Genomic DNA, 25,354 nt, shown 5'->3' with positions numbered 1-25,354 from the left:
CTTTAAATCCTTTCAGAAAAGGATGTAAGTGTATCGAATTATATCGTGAGCTGAATATCGTGATATATATCGTATCGTGAGCCGAATATTGTGTATCATATTGTATCGCGAGATTAGTGTATCACTACAGCCCTCATGCTGACACTCTCCATCGGAATAAATTTGATGGACGCAGCTCAAGAGCTGAGCTGGATGATTGAAAACTATGTCTATCAAACACACTCAGCCCTTTCAAACGCTCAATCAACGCAGATAAACACAGGATGTTGGCATTCAGCAGACAAAACATCCAGAAAAAAAACATCAAAACCAGTTTGGAGAGAAAAAAGTACCACCAGGAAGGTGAGGAGCTTTTTGTATCAGGAGGAAGATAGAAACACTGTTTCTGAACTAGTGTTTTAAAATCATGCACAGGGGTGTTGATTAGTAAATCATCTTCTGTCACATCTTCCCATAAGACAGCAAGCAAATTTTAAAGTGCTTGTTTTCTGAATAGAGTTTGGATTTGATCAACTTCAGTACATCTGACATGGTGGAACTATTAACTTGGACACTTTTGCCATTTTAGGCCAAATTTGACCCAGCCGAAATGCATACGGAAAAGGCTGTTGTGCATTTTATGCTCATTTATTTCTCGCTGTAGCTCTCTGATGACATCATACTGAGGGTGATGCAAGTTGGTCTACACCATGTTATATATTAACAAACAGCAACAGTTCAAACAACTTTACTTTAGCATGTCAAGCACACGCTACATTAAATGGCCATTTTACAAGACCATAAAAGGTATTTATTCTGGTAAAAGTGCAAAGCACCGACCAGTGCTGAGACGTAGCTGCTCCAATGAGAGATTTAAGGCAAACATTCTTCAAAAGGTCATTATCAACCTGGAAATAAATAATATGGGATCACCGACTCCTCATATTAAAAAAGCATGCAATGGATGAGGAGCTGACTCAAAAAAATACAAGCCAGAGGAACATATTGAGGATTCTGAATGGATTCATTGCAAACCAGCCAGATCAGTTCCAAAATCCAACTCAGCCTAAATTGTATCAAAAAATAAAAATCCATCCCGAACATTTTGACAGACCAGCAATCAAACTAATGGCAATGTTTACAAGTTATCTATTTTATTTACATCTGATAATCTCAGTTATAGTAAATAGATCAGATTACAAGCGATCAGCTAAAATCTGCAGCAGAGTTTTTAACTTTGATAACTGACAACTGATAACAGCGCTAATGGCTAGCTCTGCTCTCTCACTAGCTTTAGCCAGTTTGCCTCTGTTAGCTCCTTCAAACTGGGCATATTCAGCCGAGTGATGTTAAGTGTCTGAATAAATTTGTTACTCTGAATGTTTCATAATTGTGTCTGTGTGCTTTATTGTAGACTTTGGTGTAAAGCATGTGTCTAAGGCTGAAGAACGTCTACCTTGAACTTGGGAGACATGCTAGCTTGTGTGGCTGTTTTGCTACGTACTCGAGGTGAACTGCGCTCCTGACATAATCTGTTAGAGACTCATTAAGCTAACAAAACGGTCACTTTTGGTCACTGGCTGATGATGTACATCTTTAAATGTGACATGCACAGTAGAATATACTTATACCAAGACTCTGAAGTAATCATTCAGGATTCACTAGCCAGCCAGTACACTGGGTAATAACTTTGGCAAGTTCCACTTTTTCTGCAGAGTCATCCTCAAACCACAGCTGCCTCCTTTTCACATGTAACATTAATTATCTGACAGCCGCAGCCACAATGCGTATGTGAATATTCTCTGCTGTGCAAAAAAAAAAAAAAATGCATGTTCAAACCCAGTCAAAAGAAAAACTGCAATTCAAAGGCGAAAGGATTGAATGTATTCATCCCCACACAAACACACACACACACACACACACACACACACACACACACACACACACACCTCAAAGAGAATTCTGCTGCCTTGATTCATGATTGTGTAGTTCTTTCACAGCTACTCTCACCAATCAAATACACACACAAACACAACAACCAGAGGTCACCTCTGCCAAGGCCAATAGAGCCACTCTTTGGATATCTGCAACAAACCTCCACATATATCTGGATATCGTTCCAAATCTGGTAAGAAATGGACCGCATCATGGTTGTGCTTTTAAATAAACCTGTGAACAGATGGCAAATGAAAACAACCTCATTGGTAGAGGAAATTTAGCCTCTGCATATTTGATTGTTTTCATTTTAATATGGATCTCTTTTAGTCATTTGTGACTCATATTATTTATTAAGACATTTTGGTCACCCTTGGTTCAGAATCTTGAAGCAATTCATTTCTACAATTACCTACCATCTTACATGGAGAACAAAAGCTTTGACAATTTAACCTAAATGTAGGATTATTAAATTATAAATGGCAAAATAAACCAGGAAAGTTCGCCTTTGTTGTTATGGGTTTGTTTTTCTTTTAAATCAGCTAAAGGGGTCAGGTCAAAATATTCTCAACAGCTCAAATATTAAGCTATTTTACGAGTACAGTGACTTCAATGTAACCTTAGACTTTTGTATAGTATTAATCAGTCTCAGTAGCTGGAGACTGTGCCTCGCTCTAACCTTAAAAGCAGCTTAGCAAGCCTATTAGAAACCTGCTTACTCCAGGGCATGTGAGGAAATGAACTGCTTAAGAGGGACACACACACACGCGCGCGCGCGCGCAGAGTAATGTAGAGAATATCAGAGATGTGCATTGTCATAGTTAACTTACCAAATCATTCACAAGCTTGTTTGACTGATGCTGAACAAAGGATGGATGATATCAAAATTACAGTCACCCAAAATAAATTTGCTTAATTGAAGTTCTAACAATTAATAATCCTACATTAGCTTTACCTCTTTTATATATAAAAGATATATAAAAAATATTACAGCCTGAAATCTCAAGAGTAAACCGATCTGTTGGGATTCACTTGTTTTTTTTTTATGTATTTTTGAAACTTATTGATTTTAACTTACATTTACATCAAAACTACTGCACTGCAGTCCACCTGAACTCTAAAAGAGGATGGCAAATATTGGTTATGATTTTTGTGTGAATCTGTATGAAAAAAAGTTGATTTCTCAAGTCTGCAGAACATGATGCAAGACCTCTCTGCTGCAAAACTATATTTAATTTGAATGGTATTTTATCAAATGTTGTGCCTGAGTGCAATGTTAAAGCTCCACCTTAAATGTAAAAGTTACCACACCCCCCCTTTTTTTTTTTTTACAGTCCATGCTGATGACTTCTTGATATTCAACCACCAGGCATTTAGATCTTTATATTCAGTATCTAGTATTTAATTATTCTGATATTTAGAAGCGACTAAACAGGTAGGAGCAGAAACATGACATCATCCCGTTCCCAAGCTGGCCAAAATGAGTTTTTCATTTTGTGGTAATTAAGTTTCAATTTGTCCAACTGTGACAGTAAAATCCCGCACTGTAATGTTGATTGAGACAGAAAAACAATGCAACTACAATGAATGCTTTTTAAATTACCCAGAATGTGCATATCCATGACGTACGCTGGCATGTAAATGAATCCGAAGTGCTGAATCGAGGGTCACAACATGAGAAACGAGCGCAGTCACATGCGGTCCTCTAACAGATAATGATTCTATGAATTTAGTAACACCATGTAGGCAATTCAGTGTGTGTAATGAAGATATGACTATAATTGGATTTTGGTTAAGTTAGACTAAATCACTGCACATTATAACTTCAGGCAACACCAATTTGTCACAGCTGAAGTTGGTCTCAATCCCCTCCCCTCCTAAGACCATTACTACTACACCCTTTCAATCCGCAAATGAACCATTTCATTAATTCTTACAAGTCTTCAAATGAATTCAGAAATCTACTGCTCCTTTTGATACTTTTATTTTTAATCAGCTCAGCAGCAGAATATTTCAATAAAAACCTGAAAAGTGCAAAATATGGAACAGTTAAATCTTTAAGAAGAGCGGGGAAAGTCTTCATTGCTTAATGGCCCGATGAGAAGTTCAAGCTTAATCAAGTCTATTGTGAGATGAAGAAGCGGCGCAGCAGTGACGGGGACTCACCACGGAGGGCAGGCAGCAGTGAGCGGTCCTTCCTATCATCACATTTGTTACACTCGCTGAAGTAGAGGAGCAGGAACACGTCCACCAGCACCCACACGAGAGAGGTGGTCAAAACCACCTTACAGTAGACGAACCGTCGCATCAAATCCGGGGGATGTCAGAGAGCCGGCCAAGCAGGGAAGGTAGGCGCGAGTGCTCAGGAGCGCTCGGTCTGCTGACGAGGCGTTTGAACTCTGGAGACGGGGTGAGGAAACAGGGAGGAGACAGGGAAGGTTTGACGAAGAGGCCTCATCCTGGTGGAGAGAGAGGAGCATAAAAGTCTCAGGACATCGGAAATAACGACAATTATTTTAGCCTGCGGTGATTCGTGATTATTGGAAACACTCCACGTGTCAAGATGTCTCTTTTCAAAGTGATGAGTAATCATCTTAGTCACGGTTCTGTAACATAAGGTGATTTTCCTCGTTCACTTCAGTCAGAGATGGAATTTACATTTAATGAGGCTTTTTTAATTAAAATGTGTTCATATATCAATTAGAGCTCACTCGTGTTCATCTAGCGTGGGAGGTGCTGGTCGTACCCAGAATACAATCAGAAGATCTTATCAGGATTATCATCCATGAGCGGGAGGACACACTCTTCCTCCAACTACGACAGTGGTGCATCCTGACTCAGTCCGTAAACTACGAGTCATCCTGATATTTATTTTCTCATATTCTCTTTCTTTTAAGTTTACTACCCGCTTGCCATGCAGTGCAATCCATCATTCAGCCTTTATGTTTCAAAAATCACTTATTTTTATACCAAAAAAAAAAAATCCATTCAGATCATTACCTTGAGCAAATAATCTGTATTATCCCAGAAAATAATCATTTCTGTGCTGCAACAGAATCTTCTTCTTATTACTGGATGTCATTTACACAGATACAAATAAATCTGCAATAAGCTAATGATCCTGGCCCGGAATTCTTTATTGGACAGACTCTTGATCCTAGGAATGCAAAACCAAACAGTAAAAATAAATTAAAAAAAATAAAAGAACAGAATCATTCGACAGGAAACCACAGGTACAATTTGCACATGCGACCAGAACAAAAGTTATCAAGCTTCATATCACACAAACCACAGCAAACTCTGCCAGCGGTTACACTACATTTATTCATGTTATTTATTTTTTTCCCCATTTCATTCGTTTGGTGAGAATGTTTTTCCTCTGCTTAATGAACAAAACAGAACAAAACAAACCGAAAACCCAACAACCACAACACCGAGCAAACGTTGCAACCCTTCTAGATACATGCACGCTAGTTAATAATCACCACGGTCATAATTTCTTGTTTCCTTTAATATAATTTGGAGATGTCAAAAGAGTAAAAGAACACATTCTATACGCCTCTGGAGGATGGAGATATTGGCGTTCCCCCTTCACACTTCTCATTTGATAGGACGAGTGAATGCTCATTTTCACTTGCACTCTTCTCTCACATCACCAGTCGTGTGACGTCGACCATCTGGGAAACCGTCGTACCATCAGTGATTTGTGGAGGTTAGACATCTCGCTGGTGCTGAATGTCAGCCAGTTCACTAAAATGATCGGCTATTAAAGTGTAACGTAAATGAGCTGTTAACACGGCACCTTTCTACCTTAGCGGACCTCAAAGAACTGAAAAAACGCTGCCCTGTTTGCACTCTAATGGTGAAGGCTGCCATGAAAGGCACCAACCTGCTTTAGGGGTTTAACGTGAACCACATATAACAACAGAAGAAGAAGAAGAAGAAGAAGAAGAAGAAGACATCCTGACAACCATAACAGCTCAAGCACAAACTGCCAGTAGCCTTTTTGACAGATGAAACATAAATATTGAGGAGTAAAACTTCAATTCTTGGTGTATATTGAAAGGCCATGAAGTTCATCTGGTAAAGCCAACTGAGCTTTACAATGAATGCTAAATTAAAATGAAAATACATTTGCATCTTACTTTAACATTTACTTTAACAACCAGTGCAAAATGCCCTGCAGTACCTCCTGCAGGGCATCTACCATATTCCCTTATCTTTCACCGGCAGCATGGTAATGATGTTGCACCGCTCACACAAACATTACCCTCGCTAGCACGTCCATCATGGGCGCTGACACGGCTGCCCTGGGCCAACGCTTATCTCGTTCAAAAACAAGGCCGCCTCCGTCCAGCTGCATCCAGGGTTTCATACCTAGAACATCACCGTACGATGGATGTTCTCAGACACACACGCTTCATACACCGTTTACAGACTACGCTCAAAGCCAAGTAGATGGATGTCTGGATGGGCAATCAAGACGTTCAGGTTAATAGTGCAAGCAACAAAATGGTCACAGTAAAACTCTTCGACCTTCATCCTGGAGAGATCTCTGTCCGTTTGAACCTCCAGACATCTGCTCCACGCAAGTTACAAAGACGTGTTTGGTTTTGGAACGACTCAAGGCTCAAAAGGTCTGTGGTATGATCGATGAAGCAATATTGTGACTTCATTTTTCACAATCCTGTATGCAGCCCCTGGTACTGATATAACATCGCAGTATACTGAATCAATGAAATCCTATTGTGACACATGTATGTTATGGCAGCTACCGTATATCCAGTGTGTAACTGTTCAGTGAGTTGCACTAGAACTTAATAGACACTTTACTTTTCAATATAACATGTTCAGTAACTTTGCAGCTTTGCTTGTACTGTTGTAATCATTGACATGAACATTTTTAAATGAACAATTATTGGATCAATTTATCTGTTGACTTAACAATATAATGTTATGTACATATTATGAAATGACCCAGGCAGTAAACGGCAAGTAGGATTATCAGATCAGATATTCAGCATTTTTACAATTTCAGGAGCTGTGCTTTTTTTAATCTGCTGATAAAGTAAATGTATAAATGGACCATTTTGTGCCACTAGGCTGTGCGCTGGGCTACGATAAAGAGCTGTTCGGCTACAGGTAATCGCCTGAATAATTTCTTGTTAATAATTCAGAGGCCGTAAAGTTCGCTGGAAGCTTTTGCATTTGCCAAAAAAGCAATTTGACTGTCGTATGTGTTGCAGTAGTGCTGCAAAAAACTCCGTTTGGTGTTTTCATGTCAGCAACGCGCTTCAAGAACAAGGACTGTACTGATTGCCCGGTTTTCAGCGTGTCCGACCTAACGGGTGACCAGCTGATCAGAGTCACATATTACTGATTACTAATGGGTCACTTGCGGCGGGCCGCTTCGCCAGGAAAAGCAGCTAGTCTACTTTGACAGATGGCGCATCAATTTACATAGAGCAGATCCAGACAGACAGGAAATATTCATATAAATGGCATAATATAATCAGGTCAATTTTCAAAATAAAACACATTTTGCAGGCTCCTGATAGCAAAATCACAGACAACGACCAAATCAGCAGGATCTGATTAAGTTGACAAAGCTGACTGACGGGGACTGACGTGATCGGCACTGCAGCCCGAATGTGGCACAGCTCTGCCCGGTGGAGATTCAGGGTCAAATTCACCATTTGTAAAACATGTAAAGCCAAAATAAACGGGGTGAGGCCACAACAAACAGCAAACCTAACCAGACACCTAGAACTCCATCACCCCATGGAGCCACCCAGTTTGAGGAGGCTAACAAAGGGAGAGCGGCTAAGGCTGGCAGGCAGAGCTCTTAGCTAAGAACCCGCTCGCAGCCTCTCCTGACCCTCAGCGGGTGCTGCATTCTATTGCTTCTGTTCCATAAGTACAAGACATGTCAGACATGTTAAAGAAAGAGGAGATCCAGTAACCTAGTGTGATTTTGGTGGCTCTGCAAGAGTAACATTTTCGATAATTTTAAAAATAAAATTTCTATTTAAGAAAAGTTGATTGTTGTGTTTTGTCTAGCCTGCAGCCTCGCCTGTCCTTCACCGGCTGCTGCATTCAACTGCTTTTGTCTTTTTTCCGTGAAGTGCAGTTATTTGACAGAAAATCAGAATCGGCAAAAATCGGTAGCGGAAGGCCGCACTAATTTTTTTTTTCAAAAATCAGACTTTGAAATGGGCCAAGAGCAATGCAATGTGTCTGTTTCTCTGCTCAGTACTGTCACTAAGATCAGAGTGCTACAAGTTTGAATCCGATACTTCTCCTATTTACTTCTACTGTAATTTTATTCAAGTAAATTCAAAGAGTGTTGATTTCATTGTGTTAATAGCGGAATAATGCCAGCTCACATACACAATGAGAAGTTTAAGAAAAACTACCTTTGTCTTATTATAGAGAACGTAAAATATCCTTAAAAAGAAGTAACACTGATGTCAGTACTGAATTCCTGGAACTGATACCAGTTCTTAAGTGAACGATACCCAGCACCAATTGTCGAGAGCTGTTGAATGAACATCAGTAATTTTTGAGTGCCAAACAAATTTAATCTCTGGCATCAAGTGCTGCGAACTGTCAAACTGTCAGTTGATTCATGAACACTGTGTTAAGAGAATTTAAGCGTTAAAAAGCTAACACACAATGCATGGAAATTGGCACTGATATTGAAAAATGGCCAACCCCAGCAGCCCTGCCAGGAACAGGAGGGGATTATGGAGCAGATCCCATTAAGCCCATTAGGCCAATTGCCTGTAGCTTCTTTTATAACCCAAAACAAAACACAGTTGAAGCTTCACTCTGACCATGTGAACACACTCAAGGCAAACACACACATTCATCCGCTCATCTTCCATCCTTGTGCGTGTACTGGACTTGACACTTGATTCTGTGGGATGTAACATGAGCGTTCAAACTCCTCCATCTCGTCAGCAATAATACACGTGATGATGTTGTGAGCAAGCAAGGACACCACTGCATTATTCCCCCGGAGGAAGGTGTGCACGTCAGAGAAAAGGATAAGGATAGTCTTTCTTACCTAAATTATGGATGGAGTGAACCGGTGACCTGCTCCAGCTTTGCAGTCAGGAAACGTGTTGAGTGCAAACAACATGACCAGGCAATTAGCGGCTACACGTGAAGGAATAAAGCGTTTCTTAACGACACCTAAGTTAGGGTCCATGTCAGGGCTGAGTGGTACCCACACCAGCGTGATGATCCTGTCCGTCCAGTAGCCGCTCTCATGGTGCCTGCTCCTGCCTCAGATTTCTCCCCGGTGCCGTTAACCAGCCTTCATGCATGTTCCCCGCTCACATGGGCGGTCAATGCAGAATGACGCACCTGTTCTCCGACTCAACCCTCGAACGGTAAGAGCAGAAGAGAGATATTACACGGTACAATCTAACCACAGCACGGATCGACATGGAAACGTCTCTGGATCTCTTCTCCGATTGGCTGAGAGCGACGTCAATCATAGAATCCTCTTGAAGAGACGCGTCACGGTCATGGAGGCACGTAACAGTAACAAGACCACCAAAAAAACCTGTATTATTCAGATCTGGACTGACTGGCGCCTCTAACCACGAAATATCTGTTTGGAAGTCTGAACAAGAGACTTTTTAATCCCTCGATTGTACCTCTGCAAAGATTTAAAAATGATGCAGAATCTTTTTGCAAGCCCAAGAGGATACATGTAATTTATTTTGGACTTTACTTTTTTATTTTATACACTTATTCCTTTTTTTCTGAAAACTGCTCACGCATTTTGCTGTATGAGGTCAATTTAATACCACTACATGCAAATGGAAAATCCACAAATCAATATTTTCCATTCATAAACCATCCTAAGGAAGTAGAGCAGCATTTCCGTTTGTCCTCGGGCGTGTTTTATAGTGTACTCTCTATGTATATATTTGTGCTGTTGTTTAATAATAAATAGAGTAAATAAATTGATTGAATTCATTCGAATTATTGTTTTAGAAAAGTAAATCATTTATTAAATAGAATTACTGTAATTATGGTTTTTAGACAATTATGTTTAAGGGTCCAGAAATGAAATTGCTGACAAATACATTCTACTTATTGTTTGGTTTTTTTTTTATTTTGGACATTATGGTCAAAATATTGTCAAGAACCAAAATAACTATATATTTTTGTCAGTCCCCCCCCCCCCCTTCTTATCTATTAACACAGTGGATTTGCAGGAATGTTAAACTGAGTTTATCGTTTGTACTGGGAGCCGGTGGCGCGGCGATAGAACTCTGCATCACCTGGATTGCTGTATTGTGTTCCATCAGAGAGGAAATTAGACAAACCACCAGAAACTACCTGTCCTCTCAGTTCTCGGGTGTGTTTGGGTTTAATTGAGGCTTCTGTCGACACCACAGCTCTTCAAAGTCAGACCTCAGGTTGAGCAATGCTGCCATCTGCTGCTGCTGATGAGAGAACCTCAGCAGCCTGTTGCTTCCCACCCCCCCACCCCCCCCCCCTTCAGTGGTGGAGCTAAGAGCGTAAATGAACCCAATATTTCATTCACACACAGCAGCTCATAACAGCTCTGATGTGCAATCACTGAAGAACAGTAACAGACTGTAAACCGTGTCTCGAAGCTGATATTGATCATCCCATTGAAGTATACCATGAATGAGCGCCGCTCATGACTGAAAACAACATGGAGAACCGGAGCCAACACACCCACTACGTCAGTCCATGTGTTCTTTAAGCTCAAGAACAGAATGAGAATCATCAAACTTGTTTTTCATGTGGGAGACGATAAAATACATCAGCTTCTTCGCGGGAAAAAAAAATCACGTGTCACAAATAGTAAAACAAGAGTTGTGTTCATACCATCTGTGCTGTTTCTACACAGAAATGTTACTTGGTTTCAGCACAGTGCTAAAATGTCCTCAAGATAAGAGAAAAACTTTCTGCGACACAACATGACATCAATGTTTCAAACAAAGTTGAAACACATCTAACTCAGAATACTCGTCTTCCTCTCCGTCTTGGGATGATACAGTGCAAACATGAGCCTCCGACTACGTGCTCTTCCAGAGTTACGGCTCAGTTGCAATCAGGCCTGAGAAAAGCCTTGATCCTGGCCTGTTTCCCCAAATGTAACAAGATTCTTTTTTCTTTTTCTGGAATGACACAAATGAAGCCATAACTTGATAGGGAATGGATACTATAAGGCTCATATTTGTAAGGTATCATCCTGAGACAGAGTGGAACACGTGTGTGACTATAAATCTAACCCCGCAGGTGAGGATTGCGTTTTGTTTTTTGCTCTCGACCTGATACAAATGTGCTCATAACTTTACAATGGAAAGTGCTAAAAGGTTTGTAAGAGGAATTCATCATCCCGAGACAGAGTGGAACATATTTGAAAAATCAGACTCTGGCCATGTGCCCCAAACGTACCACATGGGCTCCACTCCATGGCGGGATGATACAGTCCTAACATGAGCCTCAAGTAGGGAGTTTTCAAACTTTTTTAATATTCTGGATGCCCACACTTGTTATTACTACCAAAATACAGTCTTAGAAAGGGTCTATTAAAATAAATCAGTTCCTCTCCAATCCATCTTCTTCTGCTTATCCTGTTAAGGGTCACAGGGGGAGGGGCTGGAGCCTATCCCAGTCCATCTCAGGGCCAACACATATAGAATATAGACAGACAACCATTCACACTCACAGTCACACCTAAGGTCAATTTAGAGTATCAATCAGCCTCGTCCCCTCTTGATGTCTTTAGACTGTGGGAGGAAGCTGGAGTACCAGAGAGAACCCAGGGTTACAGTCTATCAAATATTGTAGTTTCCATGTGGTGTGATATACAAGGTGGTGTCTCTGATTGCACAACATATGCATACAACTACGGGGGGGGGGGGGGCAACAGGGTCCAGTGCCCCTATGCTTGGACCTTCTATGCCCCCCCCCCCCCCATGTGTGTGTCTTAACACCCTTAGAGCAGTACACAACCACCAGGATTCAAGACCTATACTGACACTGACATATACAGTGTTACTGAAATAACAACAATGGTGTTTTATTTAGCTTTTTCATCATACAGTCTTTGTCTCTTCTGGCTTTGGTTGAACGTTGCAACACATCTGGCCCCAGCTTGGCCCCCCTTGTAAAACTGGTCTAGACCCATCACTGGCCTCTTGTGTCTAGACCCATCACAGGCTTTCTATAGGGACACACATAACCCCAGCAAGCTATTGTAGGCACGAACACACGCAGTACATCCATGCGTGCGTGTCATGCGTGCGTCAGGTCGTGTGGTGGCGCTCTTGCTGTGTTGTCCCACCGTTTGAACGCGCCACAGCAGGCAAGGAGAGTCTAGCTCTCACCCCGCGGCTCGCTGGGTTCATTCTGCTCTGAAACCGGCTACAGAACACATGAGATCCCCAGTAATGCGATGCCAAGGCAACTCCAGAGGAGCGCGGTCTAAGCTGACGGAACTTCTTCAACTCACCTCCCCGTCCTCACCACCACCACCACCACCATCATCAACATCATCTCTACTTTGGATGAGCATCTCTCTGGGATCAAGTCAGGCGCTCCTCCTCTCCCTCTGCGTTCCGCATCTCTGGTGAAGTTTTTTTTTTTTCTTTGGTAAAAGTGGACATGAATAACACCGGTTTCAACCAGACGGACGGCGGACTGTTCAACAAGACCGAGGAGATGCTCTGTTGCAACTTTTCCTCCGTGGTGACTGATAACGGCTTCGTGGCCGCCGCTCCGGATGAGAGGAGCCTCTTCATCATGAGGGTGGTCCAGATAGCCGTCATGTGCGTTCTATCTCTCACGGTGGTGTTTGGCATATTTTTCTTGGGTTGCAACCTCCTCATAAAGTCAGAGGGAATGATAAACTTTTTAGTCACGGATAGAAGACCGTCAAAAGAAGCGGAGGCGGTTATTGTTGGAGCCTACTGAGTGATTAGGACCGTCGGTGGGATGGAGAGAGTTGGGGAGACAAAGAAAAGAGCAGCATCTGTTAATTTAAGGGGGAAAAGAGGGATGAACTCTGCTGCTAACTGAGGTTCACACCTTATTTCATGCGTCTTTTTTAAGACTCTTCAAGAGGTATAGTGCGTTTTAAGCCTCTCTGTTTCTTCACTCACGCACTGTTGTAATTTTAGTAGTTGTCAAGCAGCATCCTTTGTCAAGTTGGTGGCAAAGCTGCACAATGACAGTACCCTTCTTATATTGCTAAAGCAATGTACTGTGTGTTGTATGTGTTTTTGCATACAATATGCAATCAGTGTATTTCTCTTGATAAGTGTATGTGTGTGTGCGTGGACGGTGAAGAAAACCCACCATGCTTTGTATCCCATTAATTGGAATAAATTCATTCTGTAATTAAAATTTTTTTTTTCCCCCCTTCCTCATTAAGGTTTATTTTGTACCATGAATATTTCCTAGGGGAAAAAAATTAAAACTACAATAGCCTTTTAAAGCAGGAACATCTACTGTGCATTTTGCGTTTAAAATATTCATAAGAACCAGAGTGTAAGAACGGGTTGAATTCTAATCCATCCTCTCTCCGTCCGTCCCTCAAAACATCTGTTGTACCCTGCTCTCGGCTCACCTGGATGCCGTCTCCCCAGGGTGAAACCAGCAGCTACAGAAATGACTTGTCTTGTCAACCCAGGGAGGATAAAGCCCCAGGGCGATATGCTGCCTGATTGCTCACACCACCTCTGCGCCACATCCTCCGGGGTTTCTCGAAAACGTCCTTCACCTCAGTTTCTGTCCTGATTCTGCTGGGTGGTGTTTGTGGGGCTGCAGCCGGAGACACCAGGCTGTACAGTGTGTCCTCAACTTTGATAAGGAGGAGTGTATTGCACATTGTAAATATTCATCCATCACAAGCAACTTGTTAAATTTCTTCCTTTCTGTAGGCGTGGGCGTGAAACACCACATCCTTGCATGATATAATAGAAACCAGAAGCAAAGGAATCAATTATGGGTCCGCATAAAAAAGGGGTGAATAATTAAAAATTGAATTAATGACAACAGAACACCAGTCTTCTGTAGCGTCAAACAATATTGACAACGATTTTTGAGGACGTAGTTAATAATCCTGCTCTCACTTGCATTATTTTGTGAGATGTCCTCCCTTTTTTTAAATGAAAAATAATTTGCGGGTGCAATAAAACTGAATGCAGCATTGGAAATTGAGGCTGTTGAGGAAACACCTCTGTGGTGCCGTCCGAACTGAAACATGGACCTTGGTAGCGTTCATCACATACTGCACTGATTGCATGTTCTAGCAGTGCTGGATCAGTCGCATCTCCAGACGACACCTAATCACAAACTGTTCATTCCTGAGATTATAATGAACCACATTCTACATTGACTTGTAAAAATCCTCTAAGAAACTTTTAGAACGGCTCTTGATATTTGCATTAAAACAAGACTGAGAGCTTTAAGTTATTCTTTAAAGAAATCACATGGATGTATTTGCACTTTGTCACTAAGTGTTTAAGAGAATCTCATATCTACATAATCTAGAATATTAACTGGGTTTATGGATGTTGTACATGGAGCACTGGAGGGACCATAAAGAGTACAAAAAATATGTTGAGGCCATGAGATATAACTTGTCCCCTCAATATAATATATATATGTAATATATCTTGAACTCCTTGTTGCCTCTAAGTAATTATATCAAGGGGATAAATTATATCTTGCGGCTCAAAGTAACAAAATTTGGGGAACAAGTCATATTTTGTGAGCTCAAAATTACCGATCTGGAAGGAAAAAGTTCAATCCTGTGGCCTCAAATGAACTAAACTGAAGGAACAAAGAATATCTAACGACTTCAAAATAACTGAATTGAAAGAAAAACTTATATCTCATGGCCTCCAAACACCTGCATTTTTTTCCTCAATGCCCTAACTTTACTCCCTACACTCCAGGGCTCCGTGGTAAAAATAGAAAAGCAGATATTCCGAAATGAAACATATTTCCCCACATACCATGAGTGTGATGCTGAGAATGGAAAAATTCAAAGACAATTCAACAGAGTTATACGTCACACCTTGTGTTTCTCTGTGGTCCGATTGTTCTCATTAGGGAGAATAGCTCGCAGGAAAATGTTGTGGCAGTTTGATATCCAGCAGAGAACAATCTTCCGTCTGCAGCTGATCCATTGTTAGTTCACCCTGAGGTGCCGTATATTTATTCAGGTTATAGGAGAACCTGTGATACGTTGTGTGTGAGGACGGAAACTGCCTTTTTCTGCTTTTTTTAGGGTTGAGTTAGAACGGCAAGCTCTAAGATTTCACACACTTGTCTCGCCAATGCTCGGGGAGATTTAAGAGATAGCAACTGCAGACAGTCATTTATACCCCTGGCGTTACTGCTGTCAACAAACTGGTCCTCTGCAGAGCTTATATGAGCAACTCCTCCCCTGATATTTAGGAATGACTTTTACTGAAACCACAGACCTGCTCGTTTCTTGTATTGCACCATGTTCTCACATTTCTTCCCTATAGGCCAGAAAGTGCTGGAAGTAAAAAAAAAAAAAAAACACATGCTCTTCCTCTTATAAGAACCCCTGGTTATAAAACGTGTGATAACACCAGCATAGCAGCGCGGGTCAGAAATGCATCACTTCAAGTTTGATTTCTATCTACTGTATATCCATGTGCACTACCGTGCTGCACAGTCACAGCATCTGCAGGGTGTTGATTGTGGGCTAAAAGAGGGTTCACGTCCCAGCCTACTCTCGTGTGATTGGCTGGCACGTAGAGGTCCAGTCGATGAACTGGATAGTAACCGAAAGCTCCAAATAGTAGCAAGGCAGCCACAATCATCTCCTCTACATACTCCTCATTCTCCCTCCGTCCCGTTGCTTACCTTCTGTTGGCATGTATCATTTTATAAATTGTGGTGGTTTTATTTTCAGCTTTCCTCTTCAGCAATTTTATGTAAAGCAAATATTCAGCAATAGGTCAGGGAACAGTAAGATCATTGACCCCTGTGGGAACTACGCTTTTAAAGGTGTCACAATAGATTATTAAAACATGAAGACAGGCTGTCAAATGTGGCACATCAATGCTTATGCAGTTCGAAACAAGTTATTGACAACATCATGTGGCGGAGGTACTCTACATGTCAAGCTGTGTACAAATCCATATGCAAACTGGGTTTAATGAATGTGAACTCAGTATCTTTGTGCATATGTGTGTGTGTGCATGTGTGTGTGTGTGTTTGTGTGTGTGTGTGTGTGTGTGTGTGTGTGCGTGCGTGTGTGTGTGTTTGTGTGTGTGTGTGTGTGTGTATGCATATGGTCCTCAGAGTAAACTACTGTGTTCCTATCAATTCAGTAAAAATAGATCTGGTAAAAGTCACAGCATGACACCTGCCCAGACCTTAATGGCTGGTATTACTCACCAGCCTGTGGGGTGAAATCCTCAGATAAGACCCTGCTAGCTGTTTTCCGGTCAAGGCTGCAGATAAGTTGTGACAGGGATGATGCTGCTGGGCCTCAAACATTTCGGAATGGCTTACCTGAGGAAACAAGGCAATAAAATTCCTTACCTTTACTTAAATCATCCCTGCAAACCTGTTTTCATCATTTTACTTTCGCTTAAAACTAGAGTGTAGCAAGTTCTCATATAACTGAAAATCGCTTCCATTCAAGTCCTTGCAAGGCGAGTTCACAAAATGCTTATTTAAGTCATTGCAGCCAGGTCAACCTCTCTGTATTTTACAAAGCATGGAGTTCAAGTTTATGGAGGCATTCCAAAATGCTCAATGGGCTAAGTACCAGCGTCTTGCGCTAGCTGACAGGGGAATTTGCAGTTAGCCCTCTTCTTACTTGAATGTGAATTAAAAACAACTTTATCTTGCAGCTGTTCTACACTCCAATTGTCACACCAAATAGATCAACTTCTGATAGTGAAACAAATAATATTACAGGAGTTATGTAACACTTAAAACAATTTATCCTTCATTTAACAGCAGCAACAGTAACTTGAAAGTCGGCTATAGCCAAGACAGCTTCTTCCAGTTAGCCCTCTGCTATCTCAAATGTGAATAATGAATGAATGAATGAATAAATATTGTGAAAGTGAAATGAGTCACTTTGCAGGGTTGTGTGACAATTATTTAATTTGTGCCCCCTGCCAAAATAAAATGAAGTTGGCTATAGCAGTTTACATTTGCTAGCATTAGCCAACAATATTAGCTGATGTTAGCCAAGAGTTCTAAGGATGTTAAAGGAAACATTTTCAGAACAAACAATTTCTAGCTTAATATGATGTAATGCTCTGCACTAGCTTTGATCATTTATTCTTCTCATTGTGTCTGTTCTTCCCTGTGTTACTTTTAGTTTTTATTTAATTGTTTTTAAATGGACTTAATTTTATACAGCATTGTCTGCCTTTATGACACTCAAAGTGCTCTACAGTGTTGTGTCACTCACACAGGCTGCCATACAAAGAGTCAGCCAGCTCATCAGGAGCAATTAAGGGTTCAGTATATTGCTCAAGGACACTTTGTCACCAGGGGAAGAAATATACAAGATAGTATGGTGAATATGATGGAGTAAAAAGCAATTAATCATTGAGAAGCCCTCCAAGAGAGGACAGAAAAAAGGCAGTGAACTTGCCACTGTTATTAACAGCAGATGGTGCCACGCTGGTCACTTTAAAGGAGCATTTCTGCTGTCCAGACACTGAGCTGGTGAGCCATTGGCTACATACCACAATATTGTCATTTACAACCCCCCTCTGCTTTACTGCTCATGGTATGTGATGACCTGAAACTCTAATATATATTGAACTGTGTTCATCTAAGTATTGTTCCATGTCTCCTGTTCCTCCATGTCATTGTTGCAGTGTAACACACGTGTCTAGTGCCTATCACACCTAAATCTGAACCTCTTGTATTATTTCCTTTGAGTGGTTTTAGAGGACGAATCCCATCCACTCTGCTTAGTGCGCTCTGCCTCTGTATGTTTTATGCGCAGCAAACATGAGAAAGACACATTGGCTGTATGTGTATTGCAGAGGGTGCTCCCGCTGTCACAACACTGCCAGTGTCCCTGGCAATGTGATGCCCACACACAAGCCTGCAGTGCAGGAGTGGTGGAGCCTCTGTGGGGTGTACGGGTGAACTCCACAGGAGCCTTATCCTCAGCCACCGCCCCCTCACAGGGATTGCTGCGGCAGGGCTTACCCACCTGTTCTATCTGGGCAAACATCTATGTCCTCGCTGACTTATTCAGTGTTAGCGTGCTGATTGACAGATGTCGCGGTCGCCAGACTTGGCATTTTTATGCACATGGTCGTTGTTGTGCCTCTAATCCCATCATCATGGTTTAAAGGGCTGCATGCCATTAGATACCATTACGATATGTAATCAGTCCTGCAATTCCACAGAGGCAAGGCTCTGAGGAGGAGAGCAATATCACTTGGCCCTTTTATCCATGACTACCATGATGAGATCCATGGTGTAACAGACCCTTTCTACACTATTACACTTCCTGATGAAGGGTTTGTTGGCCTCGTCTTCCCAGTAGGCTTTTACCGGTTAGCAAAATAACTTGAGTTCTTTAATGTTCCTTTACAGTGGTTTCTATGAGTATAGGTGTAGCTCTCTTTCTCTTAAAATTTGTTTTTGAAATATGTTCTTTACTAGTTCCCCTTATTTTTCGCCCCAATTATACACTGCCAATTCACCCTAACCCCTGCTCTATTTGCATTAGGTGATGAAAATGTGGTTTGGGGGAGCAGAGCTCAGGTGAAGCCATACTGGAGATGCAGACCTGAATATGGGCATGTATAGGACATAAAGTCTCAAAAAATAAAATCTTCATGACATGAACATTTTCATTTTAAGTGCAGCTGGAGGAACTACCCCCTTTTTGCATAAACACTCCAATAATTCATAAACTAGTTCCCTTGTCTGCCTGATTTAAAAGCACCTAGAAAGAACAGAAAGATAGGATGTAGATGAACTCCCTTGTCATATTAGTTCATTGCTAATTTAGTTCAAGAAGCAAAAGAACTTTTAATGAGAAAGAACAGCATATGAAAACAGATAATGTCCTGTTGATATTTCCTGTTTATGTCCTTACACAAGTGACACAAAGTCAGGATCATTACAGATGACCAGCATGACCGACTCATTATTCATTTCAGTCATACAAATGTGAAGTGAGTGTTCGAGGCTTTAAAAATAATAGCCGCGATGATGCGATATTGACCCTGAAATCCATTTCAATTCTTGCGTGAGCATGTTTCAGGCTTTATTGACCCTCTAATCATGCAGCTCTGTGGCAGCAACAGTTCCCTCTCAGAGACAACAGCCTTGTGTCTGCAAGTGAACTATGAGTTTGCTTTCAGTGGAAGGTTTCTCCACACGCCATTACCACCCAGGTAATAACCCCCTCAAGAAAGCACTCAAAGCACAGATAGAGTTGCAAGTGTCTTTTTTGTGTTTTTGCAGGATAAACTTTACTCAAGGGATATTAAACTCTTTACTGAAGAATGTCAGAATGTTGCTCTTTGAGTGATATCATAGTGGAGGTTTAATAGGCTTCTTGGACATTTTTATCTCAGTAAAATCTCCTGAAGGTTTCATCCACGATGTTTTACAGAGCTTAAGTTGACCTCAAGAAAAGCACACTCTTTAAAGCACACTCATTTCGTTTAATTCCTCTGAGCCTGACTAAAGACACCATTAACTGTCATCCTCTTAATCTACTTTGACTTACACATCAGATTTTTAAATGTGTAGCAGTCTGTCAGCTGTAGCCATCAATAATGCAGCGCAGGTTTGAGGCATACAATTCCTTACAGCGAGCTCTGTAATATAAATCTGCACCAGCTCATGACCTGTGTCTGTTTGCTGTTTAAAGCAGGGCTCATTTTTGATTGCTGCCATTCCCATTTTTCAAGCATCTCTGCAACAAAATTATGCTCATTCAATTCTATGGTTGCATTTGCAGGCTATACAACGATGCCAACAACGGTCACCAGAAAAATGTAAAAGACTAATTATGCATCCGTGAGAAACTGGGAAGTGGGAGAATACACAGGATCCCTTCAGAGCTTGAAATACCAGAGAGTGCTGAGAAAAAGCTTTGACGTCACACAACATGGAGCCATTTGCGAAGAAATTAAATGCAATTGCTCCAAGCTTGGCACATTGTGAATTTGGGCCCTTCTCATTTGGAGATTGTGATGGCAAACAATAGTTTAATGAGGTAAAATGTGTTTTGTCATGTTGCTTATTTTCGTGTAGCTCATAAAGCCCCATGTTGAAGTATGTTTATTGCTGAAAAGGACAGTTTGGATTTATTGAGGTTGGGGTGTATGAGGCTGGAATGTATCATGAGGGTCTTACCTGGGTCAGTGCGTCTTCTGTGCAGAGAGCTGGTTGCTCAGTAGTTTAGTATTGTACTGCTGAAGATGGGGGCCCCAGCAAAGGTATTTCATCCCCCCAAATAAACACCCATCCATCCATTATCTACTGCTTCTCCTGTTATGGGTCGCGTGGGGGGTGGGGCTATCCTAGCAGCCTTCAGGTGAGAGGCAGGGTTGCCCCTGGACTGGTCACCAGTCCATCGCAGGGCCAACACATAGAGACAGACAACCACACTCACAGTCACACCTACGGTCAATTTAGAGTATCAATCAGCCTCGTCCCCTCTTGATGTCTTTGGACTGTGGGAGGAAGCTGGAGTACCCGGAGAGAACCCACACAGAGAACCTGCTCGCTGTGAGGCAACAGAGGTAACCACTGCACCACCTTGCAAATAAACACCCATCCAAAAATGACAATATCCTTTTATATCTACGCTGCATTTTTAACAAATTCACCATTTTACTTTTCCAATCAGAAAGCCCTTTCTTTTGAATCTACATTTCACATGTAGAACTTAGCTTTTTCCTCTGCATACCATTTACACGCTGTATTACACACACTGATCTGTGGTGTGAGGTGTGTGTAGGAATACAGGTACGACCTGCTGTTGAAAGCAGTACAATGCTGAGATACAGAGCTGTCACAGCTCTCAGTTCTCTGCACGCAGGACGCGCTGACCTGAATCGACTGAATATAAGATCTACACTGATAATAACCTTATACAACCTTACTGCAATATATCTGAAATATTCCTCTGAGGTTCCTTATACTCTGTACTGTAACAGACAGAAATCAGTTAAAATATCAAGCTCCTGAGCTTCATTTCATCTCTGTGTTGTTTTGTCGGTAACGATAAGGTTGCTTAATGCTTTTCTGTATTCTGACAACAGTAATTTCCAGCAGTGCAACCACGTTGCCAGTTTAGTGTCATTAAGCCATATGAATTTAGATAAGAAATGGGACACGCTCGGACAGGGATTTCTCCAATTTCAAGCTGTTTGAACACATGCCATGGATGTTAACATTTTAGAGACAACATCAGTAGGACCCCAAAGTCTCGCTAGCCCTTTTCATCTCATTAAAGTTTGCTCCAACACATTTTTTCGTGACTGGTTCTGGGAACTCTGTTAACCTGTATTCTTAATCAAATCACTCTGACAGACAGTGTCTCTCAACATGAAAAGATCTGCAGACTTCTACACAACATCATTATTACCCTCATCATCACCTGGTGTCTTGAGTCTCCTCTTCTGATTGACATAGAACAATTAGCTCATTGAATGTATCATTGCTTAACCACCAAAAGAGATAGGTGGGACTGATGCACCAACACTAAGCAGCAGATGCTTTTAAGATCCATTTTAGTAGATACCAAAGAATATCTCAGCATTTTTTTGGTCATCAATATCCCCAAAAACCGATTGAGCCAAGGCCACAAATGATTCAAATGATCATATTTCTAACAGTTGAAAATTCTTTTCCTCCACTGTTGGCTGAGCAAAGATACACTGATGAGAAGCGTCCTCTTCAGACCTGACTGTAGAAATCAGCGGTGACAGTTTGGACCTGCCTGCCAAGGAGCAGTTTCCTGCCTGCCTATGTGGCGCACTCCCATGCCCCAGCTGTCAGCTACGCTCAGTCACTGTACCAGTAATGAACCACCTTTGGCTAAGCCATCCTTTACCACTACCTCTGTCTTCCAAGACAGTCCTCTCATCACAGCTATACTTAAGTCACTGATTAATGCTTGATGACGTCGTTTTTTCATGGTTCAGTCACAGTGTGAATCAAAATATTTGCGATGTTGTTACACCTGGCTGAAAGGGAGAGTCCGGTGGAGGTTATAGAGGATTTCCATGATCATGTGGGAGCAGGGATTTCAAAAAGGATACTATCAAGTACAAATACAAAGTTTGATCTGATTTGCCGTCCGGAGAAAGTGTCCTGTTTTTCAGATCTGATGATATACCTTGGGAATTCATGCTTAATGGTGCACCTCCTGGTTCTGTCACAGCTCATGAAAGTAAGCCTGAGTGCTGTATGATAAAACGTAGACAGGGTCATGACTTATTGAGCTTCCTTAAATTGCTTCTCACGGTGCTGGAAGCTCTTCCTCCCTCAGGCCAGGCTCCATTATCGCCCGGCGCTGTCGGCAGATGTTTTACGGTCACAACACTGACTTCCTCCACTGATGCAACCAAAGCGCCAAAATCCTTACGCTGAGCACTAACAATCACAAATAAAAAAACAAAACAGCGAACGCACAGGCGGCATGGCTCAGAGGTAGAGTGGCCGTATAGCAACCGCTGGTTCAATCTTTTCTTCCCCCGGTGACCATGTCCAAGTATCCTTGAGCAAGATACTGAATCCCTGAATCCCTAATTGCACCTGATGGCCCTGTGATGGACTGGTGACCCGTCCTGGGTGAACCCCGCCTCTTGCCTAATGTCAGCTGGGATAGGCTCCAACAACCCTTGACGGATAAGTGGTATAGAAAATGGATGGATGGATGGATCAGAGATCGTGCCATAAGAAATAATAACTTCAATATCTTTTGAACTGTTAAACTGTATACTGAAGAATCCAGAGTCTTATATCTCAGTGTCACGTCGGTGAGTGCACTCTAGCAGGGGAGGTGGACTACAGTTGTCACAACAACAACAACTGCATGCTTCTCTACTTAATCAACGATGTGATCTCACCATGTCGGCATCTGTCAAGCAAGGCAAGTGGCATTCGGAGAAAAAATAATTTCAATTTATCCCCTGGGCACAAATGAACACTCTTTGGCAGAGCGCAAACTACAGGTAGCGGGTTTGGAAAGTGTAAGTCTTTGGCATGCGTGTTCCATCATGCAGAGGGCATTAGGCAGATTCACTCCTATCATCTGCTATAAACAGCTGTCAGTATCTGCTATAAGTCCCTTCATGTTTCTACTGGATGCACATAAATATTCTGATACAAATAGTCATGAAACAGTAACTTCCATTTCACAGGCCTTTAATTTCACAATCATTTCAGCTGACTACTCACCTTTTTTCCATCGGCTTCTAACTATCTATTTCAACTCATCTTTTTTATGTTCTCATGTCCCCAGGATTATGTAGTCTGATGATATTGGTATAGAATGGACATAAGACATGAGACTAAGATTTTGTTTATTTGTCAGGAAAAAGGTTTATTTTATGCCATTTTTTGAGATGTGTAACAAATGCGACAGTTGTTACAATTACGCCACACATCAACAACTGTCCCATTTGTTAGCTGCAACTTTCATCTTAATTACCCGCGAGTCATTTGATCAATTGTAAAATTGGAAAGTTGTTACATTATCAGACTCTGTGAGTCATTTGGCTGACACATATTTCATCCCCAGGTGAAACTATTTCTGGGTAGAACAATAAAAAAAAAAAAGAAAAAAGTTCCAAAGGCCGTGCAGCAACTGTCATACTTTCCTAAAGACAATTCTGTCTTCGTGACAGAGACTGCCATGTTTGACTCCTCAAATAAAAGTATCATATTTTATGAAAGACGGGACAGACTTGGTGGGCAAAGATAAGCCACTACATTGACAGAGCAGATCGATCATAAAGCAGTGGCGATGAGCGCGACAGAAAGACAGATAAAAGATTAGACGGAGAAAAAAGTTTGAGCAAATGAGTCAGAAAAGGAGATGACTTATAAAATTACACTCCGTGCGAATGACGTTATCTGAGCATAGAGAGAGTCTCAATCACTCAGTGTCAAAATCTTCCACCTTGCAGGCTGCGAGACTTTACAGCTACTGAACACGATGACAATGTCACTACTAAGCTAAACGTGTGAGAACCGAAATGAGCCTTTATTTACAGAATGTATTCCCAGACCTTACATTTACAGGTGTTATTACTTCACAGTTACCAAAATAATAAAAAGTAATGAAGGGTTTTATTAACAATCACATGGATAACATCTGCCTCTGAGGGTTCTTTATTTTCAGTTTTAGCTGTGGTTCAGTTTCAGTGGATCTGCCATCTTCACAGCGTTATCACTGTGTGTGTGTGTGTGTGTGCGTGCATTTGACACCTTCTCTCTCGTGTTCTTATATGCTATACAGGTCAGCATCACAGGTGCATGAAATGACAACCCAGCCTAGCGGAGCCACACCTTACAACCCAGCCGCTGTCACAAAGGATCAGCATCCAGATCGCCACACTCCAGGAGCGGCTTTCTAAAAGACCTCTGCTGTTCTGTTGTCCTCACCGCTTATTCGTACAAATGAAAGGTCAGCAGCGTCACATGGCCAATAAACTCCCGCCTGCATGATTGTGTCGGTTTGCATCACCTCAGGTTCACAAATAGTCCCATGAAGCTTCTCTCTGTGGGTTACTCAAGGTGTAATTTTCAGAGAGAATTATTATTACCCTTTCAGTCGCCTCACATCAGTGTAGATGCCGATAATGACACCCTTGCTCTGTGAATATGATATAACCTATTCAATCAGTATTCACATACACACATTTAGATTTTCAGTAGCGCTTATTAGATGTCTAAAGTACCAGTCAGTCCAATCAAGTTCTTGAGATATGATTAGCAGAGGAAATCATAATGAAAGTCTTTACTTTGGCTTGCTATTTATGACTGTGACTCATACTGAAGACAAATGACTTAAGAGAACTTGAGTCTGTTACGTGTATTCTTTTTTTTTTTTTTTTTTTTTTTTAGATACCAAACGCATTTTGTTCTTGATGCATGATTGGGTGTTGTGGTTTCCATGTGCACTAACCCAACAAGCTCTCTGGCCATGCAAAGGCTAGAGACGTATGGCTAAGGCTGCAATCACAGAAGGGGACGCCCAAAAATAATTACATTTGGATTCATAGAAAATGATGTCAGTGATTATGGTAAAAAAAAAAAAAAAAAACTGAGTGTGGAGTGCAAGATGTGAGAAATCACCACGATAATCGGCTTCCGTCCTCATTGTAAACCACACAGCTAAACTACTGGCTGCTTTCACATCAGTTAGAAAGCTAATATGGCA

At 41.5% G+C, this 25,354-nt stretch overlaps 2 protein-coding genes and 1 long non-coding RNA gene across 7 annotated transcripts in view; 2 read left to right on the top strand and 1 right to left on the bottom strand.

Annotated features, from left to right (window-relative positions):
- The window catches only part of galnt13 (polypeptide N-acetylgalactosaminyltransferase 13), a 37,373-nt gene extending 27,969 nt beyond the window's left edge, over positions 1-9,404 (bottom strand). For 3 of the 5 annotated variants that reach the window (XM_086220039.1, XM_086220041.1, XM_086220042.1), the window contains exons 1-2: positions 8,984-9,404; positions 4,081-4,373 (exon numbers count right to left, since the gene is read on the bottom strand). In XM_086220039.1, the coding sequence (XP_086076165.1) occupies positions 4,081-4,222 (142 nt within the window). In that variant the 5' untranslated portion in view covers positions 4,223-4,373; positions 8,984-9,404. The remainder of the gene's footprint in view (positions 1-4,080; positions 4,374-8,983) is intronic. The other 2 variants (XM_086220040.1, XM_086220043.1) reach the window with 2 other exon arrangements.
- The window catches only part of LOC147251977 (uncharacterized), a 109,353-nt gene extending 84,360 nt beyond the window's left edge, over positions 1-24,993 (top strand). The window contains exon 3 of the long non-coding RNA XR_015118820.1: positions 24,431-24,993. This is a non-coding gene — a long non-coding RNA (uncharacterized LOC147251977). The remainder of the gene's footprint in view (positions 1-24,430) is intronic.
- Positions 12,333-13,336, top strand: rprma (reprimo, TP53 dependent G2 arrest mediator candidate a). The gene has a single exon (XM_086221192.1). The coding sequence runs from the start codon at positions 12,577-12,579 to the stop codon at positions 12,883-12,885; it is 309 nt and encodes a 102-aa protein (XP_086077318.1). The 5' UTR covers positions 12,333-12,576; the 3' UTR covers positions 12,886-13,336.
- Positions 24,994-25,354: the final 361 nt, after the last annotated feature.

The sequence above is a fragment of the Aulostomus chinensis genome, chromosome 12, assembly GCF_037954235.1.
Source record: "Aulostomus chinensis isolate RoL2024-O1b breed Wild chromosome 12, RoL_Achi_v1.0, whole genome shotgun sequence".
Lineage (NCBI taxonomy): Eukaryota > Metazoa > Chordata > Actinopteri > Syngnathiformes > Aulostomidae > Aulostomus > Aulostomus chinensis.
The sequence above is the reverse complement of the archived record's forward strand: the minus strand, read 5'-3'. Positions and strand labels throughout refer to the sequence as shown.

Excerpts from the sequence above, each read along its gene's own strand:
- rprma (XM_086221192.1), top strand. The coding sequence starts at position 12,577 with ATGAATAACACCGGTTTCAACCAGACGGACGGCGGACTGTTCAACAAG.